Source organism: Urocampus carinirostris, chromosome 14 (assembly GCF_059441175.1).
Source record: "Urocampus carinirostris isolate Australia breed hairy pipefish chromosome 14, RoL_Ucar_1.0, whole genome shotgun sequence".
Classification (NCBI taxonomy): domain Eukaryota; kingdom Metazoa; phylum Chordata; class Actinopteri; order Syngnathiformes; family Syngnathidae; genus Urocampus; species Urocampus carinirostris.
In genome coordinates this window covers 13,179,674-13,196,490 of record NC_142362.1, presented here as the reverse complement: position 1 = coordinate 13,196,490, position 16,817 = coordinate 13,179,674, and the positions used below count along the sequence as shown (strand labels likewise).

The window sequence follows — 16,817 nt, the reverse complement described above, 5'->3', positions numbered from 1 at the left end:
GATTAAGGCAAAATGCGCCCGCCGGAATAAATCAAACTGCGCTTTATCAGTTAGCCTGGATATTTTGTGCAATAGCACCCCGAGGCAATTTTCCACCAATTTATCGCAACACACTCTGGTTGCTATTGTAAAGTACGGTAAATCTGCGTGCAAAGAAATTAAAGGTACAAAGTCACCAAATAAATCAATAAAGTGTGTTGGTCTTCTCAATGCAGGGATTTTCCATGAACTGCAATGATCGATCTTAGCAATTACAATCCTTCTAGTTTTTTACAATCTAATATCTGTATCCATGTATTCGCTGCAGTTAACCATTCTTCACCCCTGATTTTCTAAACCTTTTTCCATCCTGAGTGGCTAGAAACGCAGAAATTTGGTTTTATTTGTCTGTTGTTGTACCTTTCACAGGCAGTGATCCTTGCTTTTAACAGTTGCCTCAAACACCAATTTTATTCTCTGTGAAATTTCACGAAACCTCATTCCTCCCTCAAAACATTTTCTCATGGGATCTACACAATTTTCATAGCTCACATAGCTTTTTGATTTCAAAACCGTGAATTTCCCTGAGAGGTGGAGGTTTTTTATGCCTGATTTCAGAATCTATCCATACCTGAAAGACCAGAACGCCAGTGTGTGCCACAGCAAGGCTTAATCGTGAGCCCTCTCGGTCTTTGGCTGGGTTGAGGCGAATCCCGTACATTTCCAAACGGCGGGCCACTTCCAGTAACTGGAAGTCAGATTCAGCGGGTGTCTGACCACTAATGGAATAAAAATATAATTAAAAAGATGAATCTGACAATACATGGCGGTTCAAGATTCCTGCTACGACTTAATTCCTGAAGTAATCACAATTTAAAGATATTACAGTGACATCAATGCTATTTTCTCTTAGCCTAGTGCTTTGTAGCATATGTGACCATGAAAATAGGTTTCAATTTTTTTCTTTCAAATTGATTTCAAATAGAACTTTTTTCCCATTGTTTTACTTTTTTCGTAATTTTTAAATGTTTGTTTTCAATTTCAATATATATATTTTAAATTTTAATTAAACTTTTACATGTTTTCCCCAATGGATATTTATCAATTTTTCTATTTTCCATTTTAATATAATTTTTTACATTTGTTTACTTTTTCTTTCTTTAAATTTTGCCCAAAGCTAGGTATTTTTTGCACCTTACTTTTCAATTCTTAAGGTAACTTGTACAATAGCTTTACAATAATATTTATTTATTTGTGGATATGTTTTTTACATCCTTGACAATTATTTTCTCTAATTATTGTTATTATTATTATAGTTGTTGTTATCTAAATTTTGATTTTACTTTAAAATTGTTCTTTCTTTTTTTAAATCTTGTCAAATTGAAAGAGATTTTGACAATTTTTCTTCCCAATTCCAATCTGATTTATACTTTTAAATTTGTTTAGTTTTGCCTGACTAGTAGAAATTTGTGCAATTGATCTTTTCAATTTTGATTTATTTTTTACATGTTTTTCTTTGGAAAAAATCTATTATTGCACCACTGTTAGATATTTTAGCGATGTTTTCGTAATATTCTAACTCAAAATGACAAATAATACTCAAAATGAGCAAAATAGCATATAGTAGATACGTTTTGTCAATTTAAGAATTATTTTATACTCAAATACGAAAAATACTAAAATTCTGGAAAGAAAATTGTGCTCATTTAAATTATTAGTAAAACAAGAAAAAATCGGAAAAAAAATGAGAATGTAAAAGTATGTTTACATGTAAAATAAGCACAATTATATAACAAAAACCATAGTTTAATGGTTTGGATTTTTAAAAAATGCTAAAAAAATCATTTCAAATTATTAAAACAAAATAAAAGTAAGTTATAAGATGCTTTCTTACATATTCATTGAATGGAACTCCATTATCTTGTCAATCAACGGCATTTGATCGGGGATGTACTTATTATTGAGGAGGTGTGACCGGCACTGGCTCTCCTCAAAGTCGCCAATCTCAGCTGAAAAGACAGAAAAACACTTTCAAACACAATGAAAACCATTGGAAAAAAAAGAGGTGGGTAGAGTAGCCAAATCTTATACTGAATTAAAAGTACTATTACTCCAGGATAATATTACGCAGGTTCAAGAGTGTTTTCCATTCTGGCCCTGGTGCTGCGGAATGCTCTGCCCACTGAGATTCGATCTGCAACCTCAGTGGAAGTGTTTAAATCTAGGCTTAAAACACACTCCGATTCTATAGCTTATAAATGACGTATATTTAACATTGACAATATCTGTGTATTGTTTGTAATTGCAACATCCGTTGCAGCCTGGTCATCCTGGAAGGGTCCCTTCTCAAGGTTTCTTTATTTTCCCCATTTTGAGGTTTTTGAGTTTTTCCTTGCCCTCATGTAGGTTTTAGATCAGGGAATGGTATGATTACATTACATTACAGAGAGAGAGAGTCAGACACAGAGAGAGAGAGAGAGAGAGAGAGACACACAGACACACCGACCAACTGACAGACACACCGACCGACCGACAGACACACCGACCGACCGACAGACACACCGACCGACCGACAGACACACCGACCGACCGACAGACACACCGACCGACCGACAGACACACCGACCGACCGACAGACACACCGACCGACCGACAGACACACCGACAAACACACCGACCGACCGACAGACACACCGACAGACACACCGACCGACCGACCGACCGACCGACCGACAGACACACCGACAGACACACCCACACACCGACAGACACACCGACACACCGACAGACACACCGACAGACCCACACACCGACAGACACACACACCGACACACCCACACACTGACAGACAGACAGACACACACACTGACACACACACACACACACACACCGACAGACAGACACACACACCGACACACACACCGACAGACAGACACACACACACCGACAGACAGACACACACACAACAACAGACACACAGACAGACAGACAGACACACCGACCGACCGATCGACAGACAGATACTTTATTCATCCCCGTCGGGAAATTCACACTTCCAGCAGTATTTATAATATTCTTTTTAGTTTATAGTCAGTAGTTTGCAATAATCTGTGGGCCGTGCACCCCTTAGAGACTCCTTGTGATTAAGGGCTATATAAATAAACTTGACTTGACCAGTAACATATTGTGAATAATATTCTTCTACAATTACTAGTACTAATTCTACTATTATTGTTAAATATCTCGTGCGTCCATTCAATATGGTTGGTGTAAAGTGTAAAGACGAGGCGAGCCGTTTCTTTTGAAATGAGAGTGGAATAAGAAAGCTTGATGCGGTTGAGAAAATGGTCGGATCGAACTTACGGACAAATTCAACTTACAAACGATCTTTTTCGTAAGTAGGGCAACGTCTGTATGTTTCTAAGAAAGCAGCATGAATAGCATGGCTTTCAGACGTTCCCCCAGACCGGCGATCGCAGAGAGTGATATCCGTATTAATATGGTAATAAGCCTTTTTCGAGCTAATAATTGACGACGCGCTGTTTGAAAAAGGGATTTGGGAGAACTCACACTGCATAATGTGAGAGACCATCAATGCAGCGCTAGTATCGTTGCACGTCAGCTGGCCACTGGAAAGGTCATGCTTGATCTGGAGGGAAAACAGGTACCTGGAACACAAGACAAATATTTTTTTTAACAAAGGAAAAACAATAACATAAGAAGACAGTACAGTAAACCCCCCGAGATGCGACATCCCCGCCATACAACGTTTTCACTTAAGGCCTCTCTTTACAGCATTTTACCCACTATACGACACCAACAACATATCATTTGTGCCCCCTCCGTGTTTTTGTCATTGATAACAACGCAGAGTACATTGTTTGCAAAGAGATTAGACAATGCACTCCAGGATAAACAATTAATAAAGGCTTAATGGAGAAAACATAGATGAGAGAGATTCCTGTCTGCTATTGGTCCATGCCATATAAAATGCTGGTTTACCATTAGTTTATGTCATGGCATGGTGAAAATGCCGATATGCTATTGGCTGAACAACCTCCAACAATTCCTTTTTTTCTCCATTGAGTTGAGAATCTTGTGTGCTTTTTTAAGACATTGCAAGTTGGTGATACAGTATTGTATTTTGGTCAAGTATTTATCAACTAGTAGTCCCAAGACTTGCTCAAGGGAGAGGCAAAAACATGATAACCATGGAAACAAAGCTTGTGATAATCAAGGAATACGACAAAGGCACACGAATTGCTAACCTCGCCAAATTGCATGGCCGCGACCAAGCGACAATGGGGACAATTATTTATCAAGAGGACGCGATTTTCCCTACCATACGATATAAAAAAACGTATTTGTGTACCCAAAAACATAAAATTCAAACTCGGCAGAGTTATGTCTCTAAGATACCTGTCTGCCCTTGGTTTGTGTCATAGAATCAGGAAATTGGTGATGTGCAATTGGTTGACATATAGCTCTGTCTTTTAATGTGTGTCTCTCTCTCTCCCTCTCTCTCTTTTTCACTGTCTTTCTCTCTTACCATCTCTCTCTCTTTCACTGTGTCTCACTCTCTCTCTCTCACTGTGTCTCACTCTCTCTCTCTCACTGTGTCTCACTCTCTCTTTTTACTGTGTCTCACTCTCATTCACTGTCTCTCTCTCTCACGCTCTCTCGTTCACTGTCTCTCTCTATCAAGTTCACTGTCTCTCTCTATCAAGTTCACTGTCTCTCTCTCTCTGTCTCTCGTTCTCTCTCTCTCTCTCTGTCTTTTTCATTCAATGTCTCTCTAGTTCACTGTCTCTCTTTCGCTCTCTCCTTTGTACTGTCTATCTCTCGTTCACTCTCTCTCTCTCGCTCTTTCATTGTGTCTCTCCCTCTCTCTCTCCCTCTCCCTCTCTTTTACTGTGTCTCTCTCCCTAGCCCTCTCTTTCACTCGTCTCTCTCCCTCTCCCTATCTTTCACTGTGTCTCTCTCCCTCTCCCTCTCTTTTACTGTGTCTCTCTCCCTCTCTCATTAACTTCAGAATCTTGTTCCAAAGACTCACAGTGATGCTAAAGAGAGAAGCAAAAACACCATTACCCTGGAAAACAGTTTAAGGTAATCAAAATATATGAAGAACGCTGCAGAATTGCTAACATCGCTAGATTGCATGGCCTAAACCAATCGACGATTAGGACAAGTATGAAGGATAATGGGGCAATAAAAGTAACAACGTCCAAGGGCATAACAACCATCGCAAGTGGAAGTTTTAAAATCAGTTTTAATTTCAATCTACCATCTCCCACTTTGCATCCACCCACTAACTACACCATACCAGTCACGTCACACCAGGGGTAAATAAAGTTTCCTTTTTCCTTAACACTTATATTATTTATAATGCAATTTAATCACATACACCTATATTACATCTAAGTAGTACTTAATACATCCTAGATACTATTATGTCACTCATGTTTATTATGTATATAGAATTTTAATGTTTTTACTTTGGGTATCGAGGGTTTGGAACGTATTGACTATTAACCATTCGTTTCTAGCCCCCTCTATATGTCAATTTACTTTGAAATCTCCACTTCAGAAATGATTAATTTTGCATCCTGGTTGTCTATGTATTATTATTAATAATAATGTTATAAAGAAAGAAACCTACCGTGTCAACTCCTCAAGCAGCTGGGCATGGTCAGGAGGAAAATATTTCACAACGAACCTCAATGGCGTGTGTTTCGGTCCTGTGAGAATCATAAAATGTATCAAAATAGAAATCGCCAGAGTCTTGTCAGAGTAGCAACCTAATAATAGCCGCAAGGTTTGAACATTAAATTAAAAAAAAACTCACTTCTCAGTTGCTTGATAACCGGCTTTATAGGATCCAACCACACCTACGGAGAAGATAACATCTGAATGTAATTGTTCCTGAGAAAATGGACTCCTGGCTAAAAAAAAAAGGTCCAATTATCTTTCTGGCTCACCATCATTTTGTGATGGCTCTGAAACTCCAGGCCGAAGTAATCGCCCTCGATGAGATTCATATGGGTGCACACCAGGTCGAATAACACCTTGCCTGAAGCTTTCACCTGTGGACAGAGCAAAACAAATTATGGAAAATTGATTTAACCCATTTTCGAAGAAATTCATAATGATAGCATGCTAAGATTAACAGAGTTTAAATATGTATCATTGTAATATTGAAATTTAGGATGTTTTTGTCAAGACCCGCCCTCCGAGTATAAAAGTGATTGTCAGCCGTTTTCTTGTATTTGCAATTGGAAGTTATACAGCCTTATTATGTTCCTCATTTGTGGAATATTCTGTAATAAGTGTTCACCTTTTCCATGACCAAATTTAAGCACTTTTTAAGGACTTTCAAAGCCAATTTTCCTATTTCTCCGGGACTATTAAAAGAATAAAATCTGTTGTGAATCATGTATTTTACAGAGACAAATCTACCTGAGATTTACATATGGGATTTTTAATATTGTGTGTGTGCATTGATCAAGACATATAATGTTTCAATCTTGAGCAAAACACAAATATATTTGTTTTTGAAACATATATCTACCCAAAGAGGTGTTGGGTGAAAATATGTAGCTTACATTTTGAGTTGCAAGAAGTTCCTCCTATAACAATGTACCACTACGAAATACTACCGTCACTTTTGCATGGCTTGTAATAAATAATTGATACGTAATCCTTGTACTGATACACATTTCACAGGGCCCCGTCTAGGACAATGCCATGGCAACAATTCCAAGCATTTACAAGCACTTCACCCAAATGTCATGCCTCCTTCAAACACAACATTGAAACTAAATTATTTTCAAGGATTTCAAGCACCTGTACGAACCCGATGCAACAAAAACCTCAATAGAACTGACCACAAAGGAAGACAAGCCATTCCTCTTCGGTATATTTTAACTTTCAATTATATATACCATGTAAGCACTCCCATCCTAGGCTGAATTCGACTACATTACTTTAAAGAGTATGCATGATTAAAATAACGAAAACGGAATAGAAGTTTTCACTTCTCCAAGGTCATTTAACAAATCTATGGTACTTCTCTACATTACCTAATGCTAGCTAGGACTAGTAACATGTTTTTGGCCGTGCTGTTTTTTCAACATACTCCAAGTTGTCCCGTACTGAATAGAACAGTCTGTTTTTTTTAACACTAAACATCGCTGCATTTTGTAGTCAAACCGAAAACAAGTGCTAAAAAGCACAAGGAAGAATACAAACTATGGAGTTTTTTTCATTTTCTTGCCTAGCCTCTCACAAGGTTTTTGCTCAAGTATGTCTGCTAATGTTATGTAAACTTAATGTAAATTTCTCTACCTTTTGGTATTTTTAAAATACACGATTGTATTATGGTTCATGTATTTTTGCCGATTGCTTAAATCAATATAATTTTTTTTTATTATTTTGACTCACGGTTATTATTATAAAATCATAACAACAGTGGCTTTGTTGTGTAAAGAACCTCAGGAAGTAAGGATGACTAAATGCATACAATTCAAAACTGTTTATTTACAACTAGATAACATTAGATCTAGAGATCTAATCAAGTGGTGCTCAATTTAATGTGCTTTAGCTGCATTTTTAATTAGTTGTATCGTAGCTAGCTTCAACTCAAGTATATTCTACTGGACCCCTTAATCGAAAAAGAGTCTACAAATGACTTCATGAGCTCACACATGTCAAAAATCAACGATTTGGTGAAACAAATTTTAAACTAGAATATAGCTTTTAGCTATTTAAAATACGCTAACCACCTAAGCCTTTAAGTGCCCCACTATTAACCTACAAAAAACCCAGAAACAAAAGAATATTCCACTTTGGTGACAACTAAAACCCCCGGAGGTTAACGACACCAAGCAAAAGAACAAGTCTTAACTCCTCCAAGGACTCCACCCCACTCACAAAGGCCCCACTACAAAGCAAACTTCCCTGCTACACAATTGACCTGCAGTTTTATGACAAACTTTGTGTGTGGCTTCTTCGATTGTGATGGCGGACAGAAACAAAGGAGCAGAGGACGCTAGGACATCTAAGCTCGTGGGACACAATGGCAACATTTGGGATTGCAGAGCGATGGCTGCTAACTCGTGACTGCTTTGCGCAAGCACAGATCTCCTGCTGACCCGGCTAATGATCTACTTTGGTGTGAGCCTGTCAGGGAATATTTCCAGGAAGTAAACTCACTCCCTAATTTAAAAGGAAAATACCTTTTAAAAACTAGAGTATTTGTTTAATGTCTCTGTGGTGTTACCCTAGCGGTCCTTCAAAAATTCTCTAGTATTCCTTTAAAGTCACAGCATACCTGTCAACCGGCCGTATTTTGCTGTATTCGGTACGATTTTTGCACGTTTTTAGTTATGTATGGCGTACAAGAAAGTTGGTACGGGAAACATAAAAATGTTAACCAAAAATAAATAAATTGTTGACCAAAAATCTATGGCTGTGCAAACTTGCAACAAGACTAGCTTAAGGATTTTAAGGTTCTGTTGGTAGTTTACAAAATCATGCATGGATTTGCTTCCTCATAGCTTTCAGATTTAATTCCCCCCTATGTTACGTCCGGAGCCTTCGCTCTGAAAATGCTGGTCTATCAGTGATCCCAAGAGCCAAGAAGAGATCCGCAGGTTCAAGAGTGATCTCCATTCAGGCCTTGGTGCTGTGGAATGCTCTTCCCCCTGAGATTTGATCTGCAACCTCAGTGGAAATGTTTAAATCTAAGCTTAAAAAACACTTCTATTCTAAAGCATATGAATAACCTATATTTTATGTTGACAATACCCGTGTATTATTTGCCCTCATGTAGGTTTTAGATCAGGGGACGATGTCATAATAGTCTGTGGTTTGCAATAATCTGTGGTCTGTGCAGAGGTCTTTGAAAGGAGACACTGGAGAATGACCAGGCAAGTCCATCATCAATTTAAGGAAAATTTCAAAGCAGACATGGGATAACAATTTTGCAACTTTTGCACATCTCCCAGGGCACTGTGCGAGCAATAATATCAAGATGGAGAGAGCCTAAATCCACTGCAAACCTGGCTTTCAGCCCACACACGGAGAAAACCAATCAGAGAGGCAACCAAAAGGCCCATAACCACATTGAAAGACCTGCAGGCATGCACAGCTGACAATGGGACAATCTGCGCATAAGACAAATATTTGTCATACTCTGCCTAAAGAGTATGGAAGAGTGGCAAGAAGGAAGCTCTTAAAGAATACTAGTAGTATGTTGTTAATAAAATTGCGCAATGAAATATTACACACACGTATGTTTTTTTCTCAGTAAATAAGGAAAAATTGAGTACAATTAGTAAGGTCAGTGTCTTGCAAGCTGACAGGTATGTGACAGTGTGTACTAATTGACTACTAAAGGTCGTATTAGCGTCAAATGGAGATGAATCGTTGGGATTTGAAAATATGCACTATATAAACAGACTGATCAAGGATACACCCGAGACGGTTGAAAAGAGCTAATAGTATGAGTTGGTAAGAGCTGGTGTAAGTGTCTAACTTTAGCAGCTAGCTTGATAAGCTTCTAAAAAGGCCAATAAAAGATAGCAAGAGCATTGGAACCCTGAACCATGGGACATGACCAGCTGTAGAAGGCGAGTGACACTGAAGGATGAAGCAGGCTTTATTTACACAGAGGAGCTAACAATAACGATAGCACCTAGCCATAGCCTGCAGGCATTACGCTAACATTAGTTGCAAAACAGTGGGGAAAAAAAGCACTAAATGCCTGAATCATAGGACTTGGCGACCATCATAAGGTCCATGGAGGGCTCAGCTGTCGAAGGTAAGTAGCCGTTGAGTGTTAAAACCAGCAAATTAGTTATAAGGGCTTCTGTAGGAACAAGATGATGGCCCAATATGTCAGCTTCTTCAAAGGGAGTCTCAGGTTTTGCAATATGGTTAAAAAATTACAGACCTACCAGACTTTTAAACAAATGGTTTACTTAATATTTTAATCAATGGTGTTTTATCAACCTAAATAAATTATTTTCACACCACTAGGGAGCTACAATACATACTGGGGCTTTAAAGCAGAATTAAAACAGCTCGGTGGCCTTGGGGTCCGGCCGGCGCCTGCCTCGAGATTGGGAGGTTGTGGTTCAAGCCTCGGCCGAGTCATACCTAAGACTTAAACATTGGTACTCGTTGCCTCCCTGCTTGGCGTTCAGCATTAGGGGTTGGAATTGGGGGGTTTGGTCACCTAATGACTCCCAACACCTCAGTTGGGTTGAGCGAGGGGGCTGGGAATCCCCTCCTCTGTATCAATCTCCCAAAAAGAGTCACAAATGACTCAAGCCACCTCCCACCAGGGGGATATGGCTGTGGTATATATATATATATATATATATATATGTAAACCTAAAAGATGTCCTAAACAATGGCATGTTGTAAGGGGGCGGACATTTTGACAATTGGGCAACATGGATGTCATTGTCCAAAAAAAAAAAAATCACTTTAAAAATGGCCACCCAAAAAGAAAGATAAAAACAAGTGGATTTAGCGTCTTTATTTATTTTGTACAAGAAATCAATCTACATAGCATGTTTGTGTGGAATTGATGATGGTTTAATCACATCTTGTATAAACAGACAAAATGAGACTACTTGGCAGTAGTTTTCCAGTTCTTGAGTTCTTGTGACCTGATGACTAAGCAGTTTTCAATCTGTGCGTTTATGGGAAATACATAAATAGAATCACTGAGCACACACAAACACAATTCCAATAAATCAAAACGCTGTGTTAAACAAAGACAAACAGAATAACTTAATTTGAATGACAAACTTGAAGCTGTACCACTTTGTCACACTATCTTTTATTTAACAGTAAATAAACACTTGGGAACTCAAAGCATTTGTTTGCAAGTGTACTTCTTTCCTATTTAGCGCTCCACACACGGTAAACGGGACAATTTGTTTACGACAGAGCCGCACTTGTAACATGCAGAATGCGGTTGGTATTGTATTGTTAACTACTGTTGTGGAAAATGTACTGTAACTTTGAATCACAAACAATCTTTGCATGTCAGGGTGGAAGGAAAGTTACATTTATGAGAATGTTACACTTAGTCAAACCCCAAGGGTAGGTTTTAAATTTCAGAATTTGCATTGAAAAAAGAAAGTCAACACATAATTTTACGATTTTGATATTTGTTTCTTGTTGTTTGCGACTCTGAAAATCTAACAACTCTTGGCCATCTATCACTTTCTAGAGCCAAGGGCAACCAGATCAAACAGCCAGCTGCTACCTTACAACGATAAAAACCGGGAGAGTATAGCCTAAACTGTCTCTTGGCAGAAATCGACTGCTTTCTGCAGCAAAAAAATCCACAAGAAATAATTAGATGACTGAGGAAAAGCTTGGGAAAATAGAACAGATTGACATTTAAAGCTTAAGTGTACATGTCAACAAGAGCAAGTGGACAAATTTGTTTGGATTGCTGGGAACCTGCGATCTAGTACCTGCAGGTATGCCACATGCTAGAACTCGTAGGCACTTGAGGATTCATCACAGAAGAACTAAGCTTGTTCGACACGGTCTGTGGTAGAAACCAATTTAGGTGACTAATTGTCAGCAAGACATTATCATAAACACTACGATATCCCCTCGCACGGGTGAGCACAGGTGACCTCATAGCGCAAATAGACATTTAACTTTAGACCTATATAAACAATGATTTCATTCATGTCACTCCAAAAACATCAACAAAGTACCAATGCGTGTTTATTCTCACTTCAAAAGTGTATTCTATTGCTGCGTCTCTTCTGTTTGAAAGGTGTGCTCGGATGTGGCTGGCCAGAAGCATTAATTTACACTACACATGGATGGATACAACTGTGGCTTTTCTGTTGTGAAGGCAGAAAATAAAACCAAAATCTCCGGAAGACATGCACCAATTCACATTGGGTTTTTTTATGCAAATGAGCAAGACTTGGATGGATCATTCATCCTTGTATTACAAGTCCAGGGTGTTTTGCTACATAAAAATATTTGCAGATGATCGAAAGTAATTTATTGGGTTATGACAGACAGACAGACAGACAGACATAAAGAGCAAAAATAGATATATAGAGCTTGAGATAGAGATATAGAGCGAGATAGAGATAGAAAGCAAGACTGAGAAAGAGTGAGAGAGGGAGAGAGAGACACAGACAGACAGATAGATAGACAGAGCATGAGATAGACATATAGAGCGATAAATAGACATATAGAGCTAGAAATAGAGATATAGAGCGAGATAGAGATAGAAAGCAAGAGCGAGAGCGAGACAGAGAGAGAGTGAGAGAGAGTGACATAGAGTGACAGAGAGTGATAGACAGACAGAAAGATAGTTAGATAGATAGTTAGACAGTTAGGTAGAGCATGAGATAGACAGATGGAGCGAAAAATAGACATATCGAGCTAGAGATAGAGCGAGACAGACTGAGAAAGAGTGAGTGAGAGATCAAGAGAGACAGACAGACAGACAGAAAGATCATACTTTGTGGAAATTGACTAATATGGGTGGTTATGGAGCAGAGTAACTGTGAGAATCGAGATGATATTGTACAAACTAAATTCATTGAAATTCTTTCAATTTAATTTTATTGGGTCTAAGCATTTTTTTTTGACTATGTCACGACTTGAACCTTTTTGAGACAATTACATTTTGGTCTCTGGCGATTGAGGTAAGGTAGAGAAGGCCTTTGAAATCTGTAATGCACACAAATGTAAAACAAACCTTATTAGCAATTGCGTATTTCTTGAACCAAGCGGATTTCAAATGTATTCTTTGGTGCTTAGCTGAGGCAAGCAGTACTGGAAACAGTGATTAAAAACTGCAACAAAGAGAGCTGAACAGGCAGAAATTCAGCCAGAGTATCACAGTCTTACGCTTGTGGACATTCTTTTTTTTTATATGGGTATCAATAAGAATAATAAAGATAATACACTAAAATGCTACAGAGTGTGAAAATGGCAGACAAATATTCCTTGTGTGCAGTCACCAATGTCTCCGTTTTAATTACGGACAAATTAGATTGCAATATCAGAGCCAAACAATAAAATGTTAATGGTGCTTTTGTCAGACTGAAGCACTCTCATATCCTGCCCTGTAAATCTGCTAGAAAATGAAGCAGCATTTGAGCTGGGATGCGTGATGCTGAGGGGTGATTAGATTTTTTTTTTTTTTTTGGGAGGGGGTTCAGATTAAATGCAGCTGTTGCGCTTGGGAGTCACAGTTCAACCACACTCAACACTGCAGCAATCGACAGCAGTATTTGAAAGCAACTTCACTCAGCATGTGACGTTGGTCATGCTCGCAATAACAGATGTCTAACTTATCATGCGTTTCCATGCAAAATAAATAATACAATTGATCTGGTTACCAGGTATTCACAAGCGACACCATTTCAGAAATTTTTGGACCAAAACTGAAAACGTGAACCACTTAGCCGAAAGAAAAAAAAATCAGACAACAAAGTGAAATAGATGAAGTAAAACTGCTGAGAGATCTAAAATGCATTGATTAGTTAAAGGAAAACAAGAAGGAAATTGTACGGTAGTATTTGCAGTCTAATGTAAAAATCATCACACTGGCATATTTGCCAAAGTAAAATAAGAACGAGAATAGTTAATCAAACTCTTCTTGTGCAGAGCTTAGCGCCAGCCAATTGACTTTGAGGACAAACGGTCTTGATGTCATATCATGCACATTTTGTTGGAGCCGAAACAGCATTTTTAATCATTTTTAGTTAATTTACCATTCATGGGCATAACCAGCTTGTTTAAAGGGGTGCTCAAAAGCACGGCCAAATTCAACCCAGACACCCCCAAAAATTATAGCATTTTAAAACTCTTAATAAAAGACAGGATAGGCTTGAATATGATGAAAATGCTAGCTTAAAAAAGGTAAAACAAAACAAAAATGTGAACGACACAGCTTTGAAAATACCCTGCTGCCTTGAAATGGTCCAATCCATTCATTTCACAGCCCTGCTCTCTTAAAAAGATTCTATCCAGAATACAATTTAAGATATGTTCTGAGAAATATGTACATTTTCCTCATCAGTTGCCCGCATTATAATCACATTTTGATGAATAATCTATAAACCATTTCCTATAGAATAGAATGGAACACATTTATTCTCATTACAGTGTCATTGAAATTCATACATGTAAATATAGAATTTAATGTGACATAGAATTTTAAAAAGTATAGAATTTAAAAGTAGCACAATAACAAGTATGATAATAATATTTTATACATATATATATATATATGTAACGAGTGTAATAATAACTTTTGTTTTATTGAAATTCCTGCTGAAATATGTGTACAATTTACCTGCAATGCTGAGTCCAACAGTGCCATCTGCTGGTATGGGGTGGGGTTTGGTTTTGGCTTCTAACATGTGACCAGGAGGCGGGGTTTGTTGTTAGTCTTACGGGAGAGAACTACAAAGGTAAGACCTATCTTTTGGTGCTCCACAAAAGAAGATAATTTTAAACATTATAACCCCAGCTGACAAATATCTCACCATGCATAGTAATGTGATTGATATTGTCAAGCTGTTAACGTTTATTTTCGTTTTGTTTCTGTTTTACTAAATATTAATTCCCCTTGTAGAGATCAAAGAGATCAAACCCAGCAGAAAAAGCTAATGTTGTGACTCACCATTTGCAGGTAAATTGTACACATATATATATATATATATATTCATGTATATGATGCCTTTTGCTCTGTTCAGGGATCTGGAATTGTAAATGTCATGTAAGAAAGGCAGTGGGTTTCCAATGATCTTTTGTGCAGTATCTGTCACCCTCTGCAGCCCCTTCCTGTCTGCTAATGTGCAGCACAGGAAGCACACAGCCTAGGTCAGCAGGCCTACAACAATTGCAGTAGCTCAGGAGTTAGAGTGCTCGTCTTGGGCTCCTCCAAGTGTAATGTGTCCTTGGGCAAGACACTGAACGAGTGTGTGTGTGTGTGTGTGTGAAAGGGTAAGTGTGAAGCACATTATTTCTGATACTGAACTCTTATATTTTTGAAAATAAAACAGCTTCTGTTTGAGAACACATTTATTATTTTATTATTTATGACTTGTTTAAATAAAAACTCTAGACCTAAAATCGCCCCTGCTTTCGATGCAAAGGAAATAGTAAACTTTATCCTGTTATCGGGTATGGATCAATTGTATATTTGCTCCCACACAAACGTGTTTGCTTTCTAGTATAAAATAACTCAAGTAGCAGCTTACTGTGGAATGATTTTGCCCAAGAATGGAGGCCCATTCATTTTCAGCATGAATGAACAATGCCCTACCATGATACAAGATAAAATCCGGCTAGTTATCAGTGCTTGGGAGATTGGATAATATTTGATTTTCATGCAAGACAGGGCAGGAGCCACGGCACGCTTGGCAATTGTTTATCATTGGCTATATGCCAAAAAGGTGGATGGGTTGTTAAGGTCTGTTTGACACCCGGCACACCCTGTAACCTGTTGTTTGCCTTTGAATAAAGGAAATAGGCTTCTGCTCCAAATCAAATAACACCAAATATTACAAGTTATGTACTTCCAAGCGCAAAAGTGCTTTGGAGGAACTATGTTAATGTAGTCCCTCAACAGCTTGAGTTTGAGAACTCAATAGATAATATGGGACAATCATAGGTCCACTGAAGTTCCTGTAGGCACAGGATCCTTATTTGGTAAAAGTTGGGGAAGCAAGCAAGGAGTGTCAGGGCTCATTAATTTTTGACATAAGGGTGCTGTTTCTGTTTACATCTATATAGCCGCTTGAAATCATTCTTGCACCACTACAATGACCCGTGAGTGACCCTGCCTGGTTGACAGGGTCTATCTAAACAAAGATGACAGCAACGTCTGCACACACATGTCCAATTGGGGTCTCACTGCAGGGAAAACAAGCAAAAAACACCCGAGCATTTAGTTTGCCAGTAGCAACCATCTAAAGTCTGGTGTATCATACTGTATTTTTTGCTGCTTTTCCGCTTCAGGAGATGTCGGTATGGTCTAGTTCACCCATGATGTGCCTGCCTTGGCAGGGATTTACCCACACTACCCCCAATAATTCAAGGGTGTGTGTGTTTCTGGGGTGGCAAACAAACTGCCAATGCCTGTGGGCTTCAGGAGGGACAAAGAGAAAGGCAGTAGATGAGTAAATGATGACATTTGAGCCAGCTACTTAGCTGTTGCTAGGCAGGCTACAAGTTTGGATTTAAAAGGTGTGGTAGCTTGGCAGGGTCGTCAATAAGTGTGTCCCAATCAGATGGTGACTGCGTTTATATGCAGGGAATAGTCTGTCTGGGATCAAGGTCGGCTTTTTGGAGCAATCTGAATTGATCGTTTCCATACCAATAGACTAACAAACAACCCCTTCTACATGACGTTTGCGAGTATTCGGATTACAGGGGCAAAACGAGAGGGACATTATTAAGCAAATGATGAATGCGTATGTAAGTAATTTGAAAATGAAAGGACTAACCGGGAAGCCAGCAACAAGCATCCGCGGAGCCGCATGTGGCACTTTGGCGCTTCCTAGTGGCTCCCTGGAATTTCTTCAAAAATGTTTGATAATGGAAAAACATGTTTTTTTTGGTCGGAGAATCAAAACAAACATGCTTAAGATTTCCAGTCAATATATATTGCCTTCCTAATAAGGCCAATTTAAAGCTTTGTTCTATATGGCTCTTTCGACATTTTGGGTTGCCAAACCCTGGACTAACCCAACCATATTCGCAGTCGGACAAATACCTTAATCAAATTAAATGGCTTACATAGGAATAAACTGGCAATAGTTAATTTC

The 16,817-nt window shown here is 38.5% G+C and overlaps 1 protein-coding gene across 4 annotated transcripts in view; it reads right to left on the bottom strand.

Moving 5' to 3' along the window:
- The window catches only part of LOC148352670 (FERM, ARHGEF and pleckstrin domain-containing protein 1), a 98,557-nt gene that overhangs the window by 46,000 nt on the left and 35,740 nt on the right, over nucleotides 1–16,817 (bottom strand). For all 4 annotated transcript variants that reach the window (XM_088353540.1, XM_088353542.1, XM_088353543.1 and 1 more), the window contains exons 3-8: nucleotides 5,958–6,062; nucleotides 5,825–5,867; nucleotides 5,639–5,717; nucleotides 3,550–3,647; nucleotides 1,874–1,988; nucleotides 611–758 (exon numbers count right to left, since the gene is read on the bottom strand). In XM_088353540.1, the coding sequence (XP_088209666.1) occupies nucleotides 611–758; nucleotides 1,874–1,988; nucleotides 3,550–3,647; nucleotides 5,639–5,717; nucleotides 5,825–5,867; nucleotides 5,958–6,062 (588 nt within the window). The remainder of the gene's footprint in view (nucleotides 1–610; nucleotides 759–1,873; nucleotides 1,989–3,549; nucleotides 3,648–5,638; nucleotides 5,718–5,824; nucleotides 5,868–5,957; nucleotides 6,063–16,817) is intronic.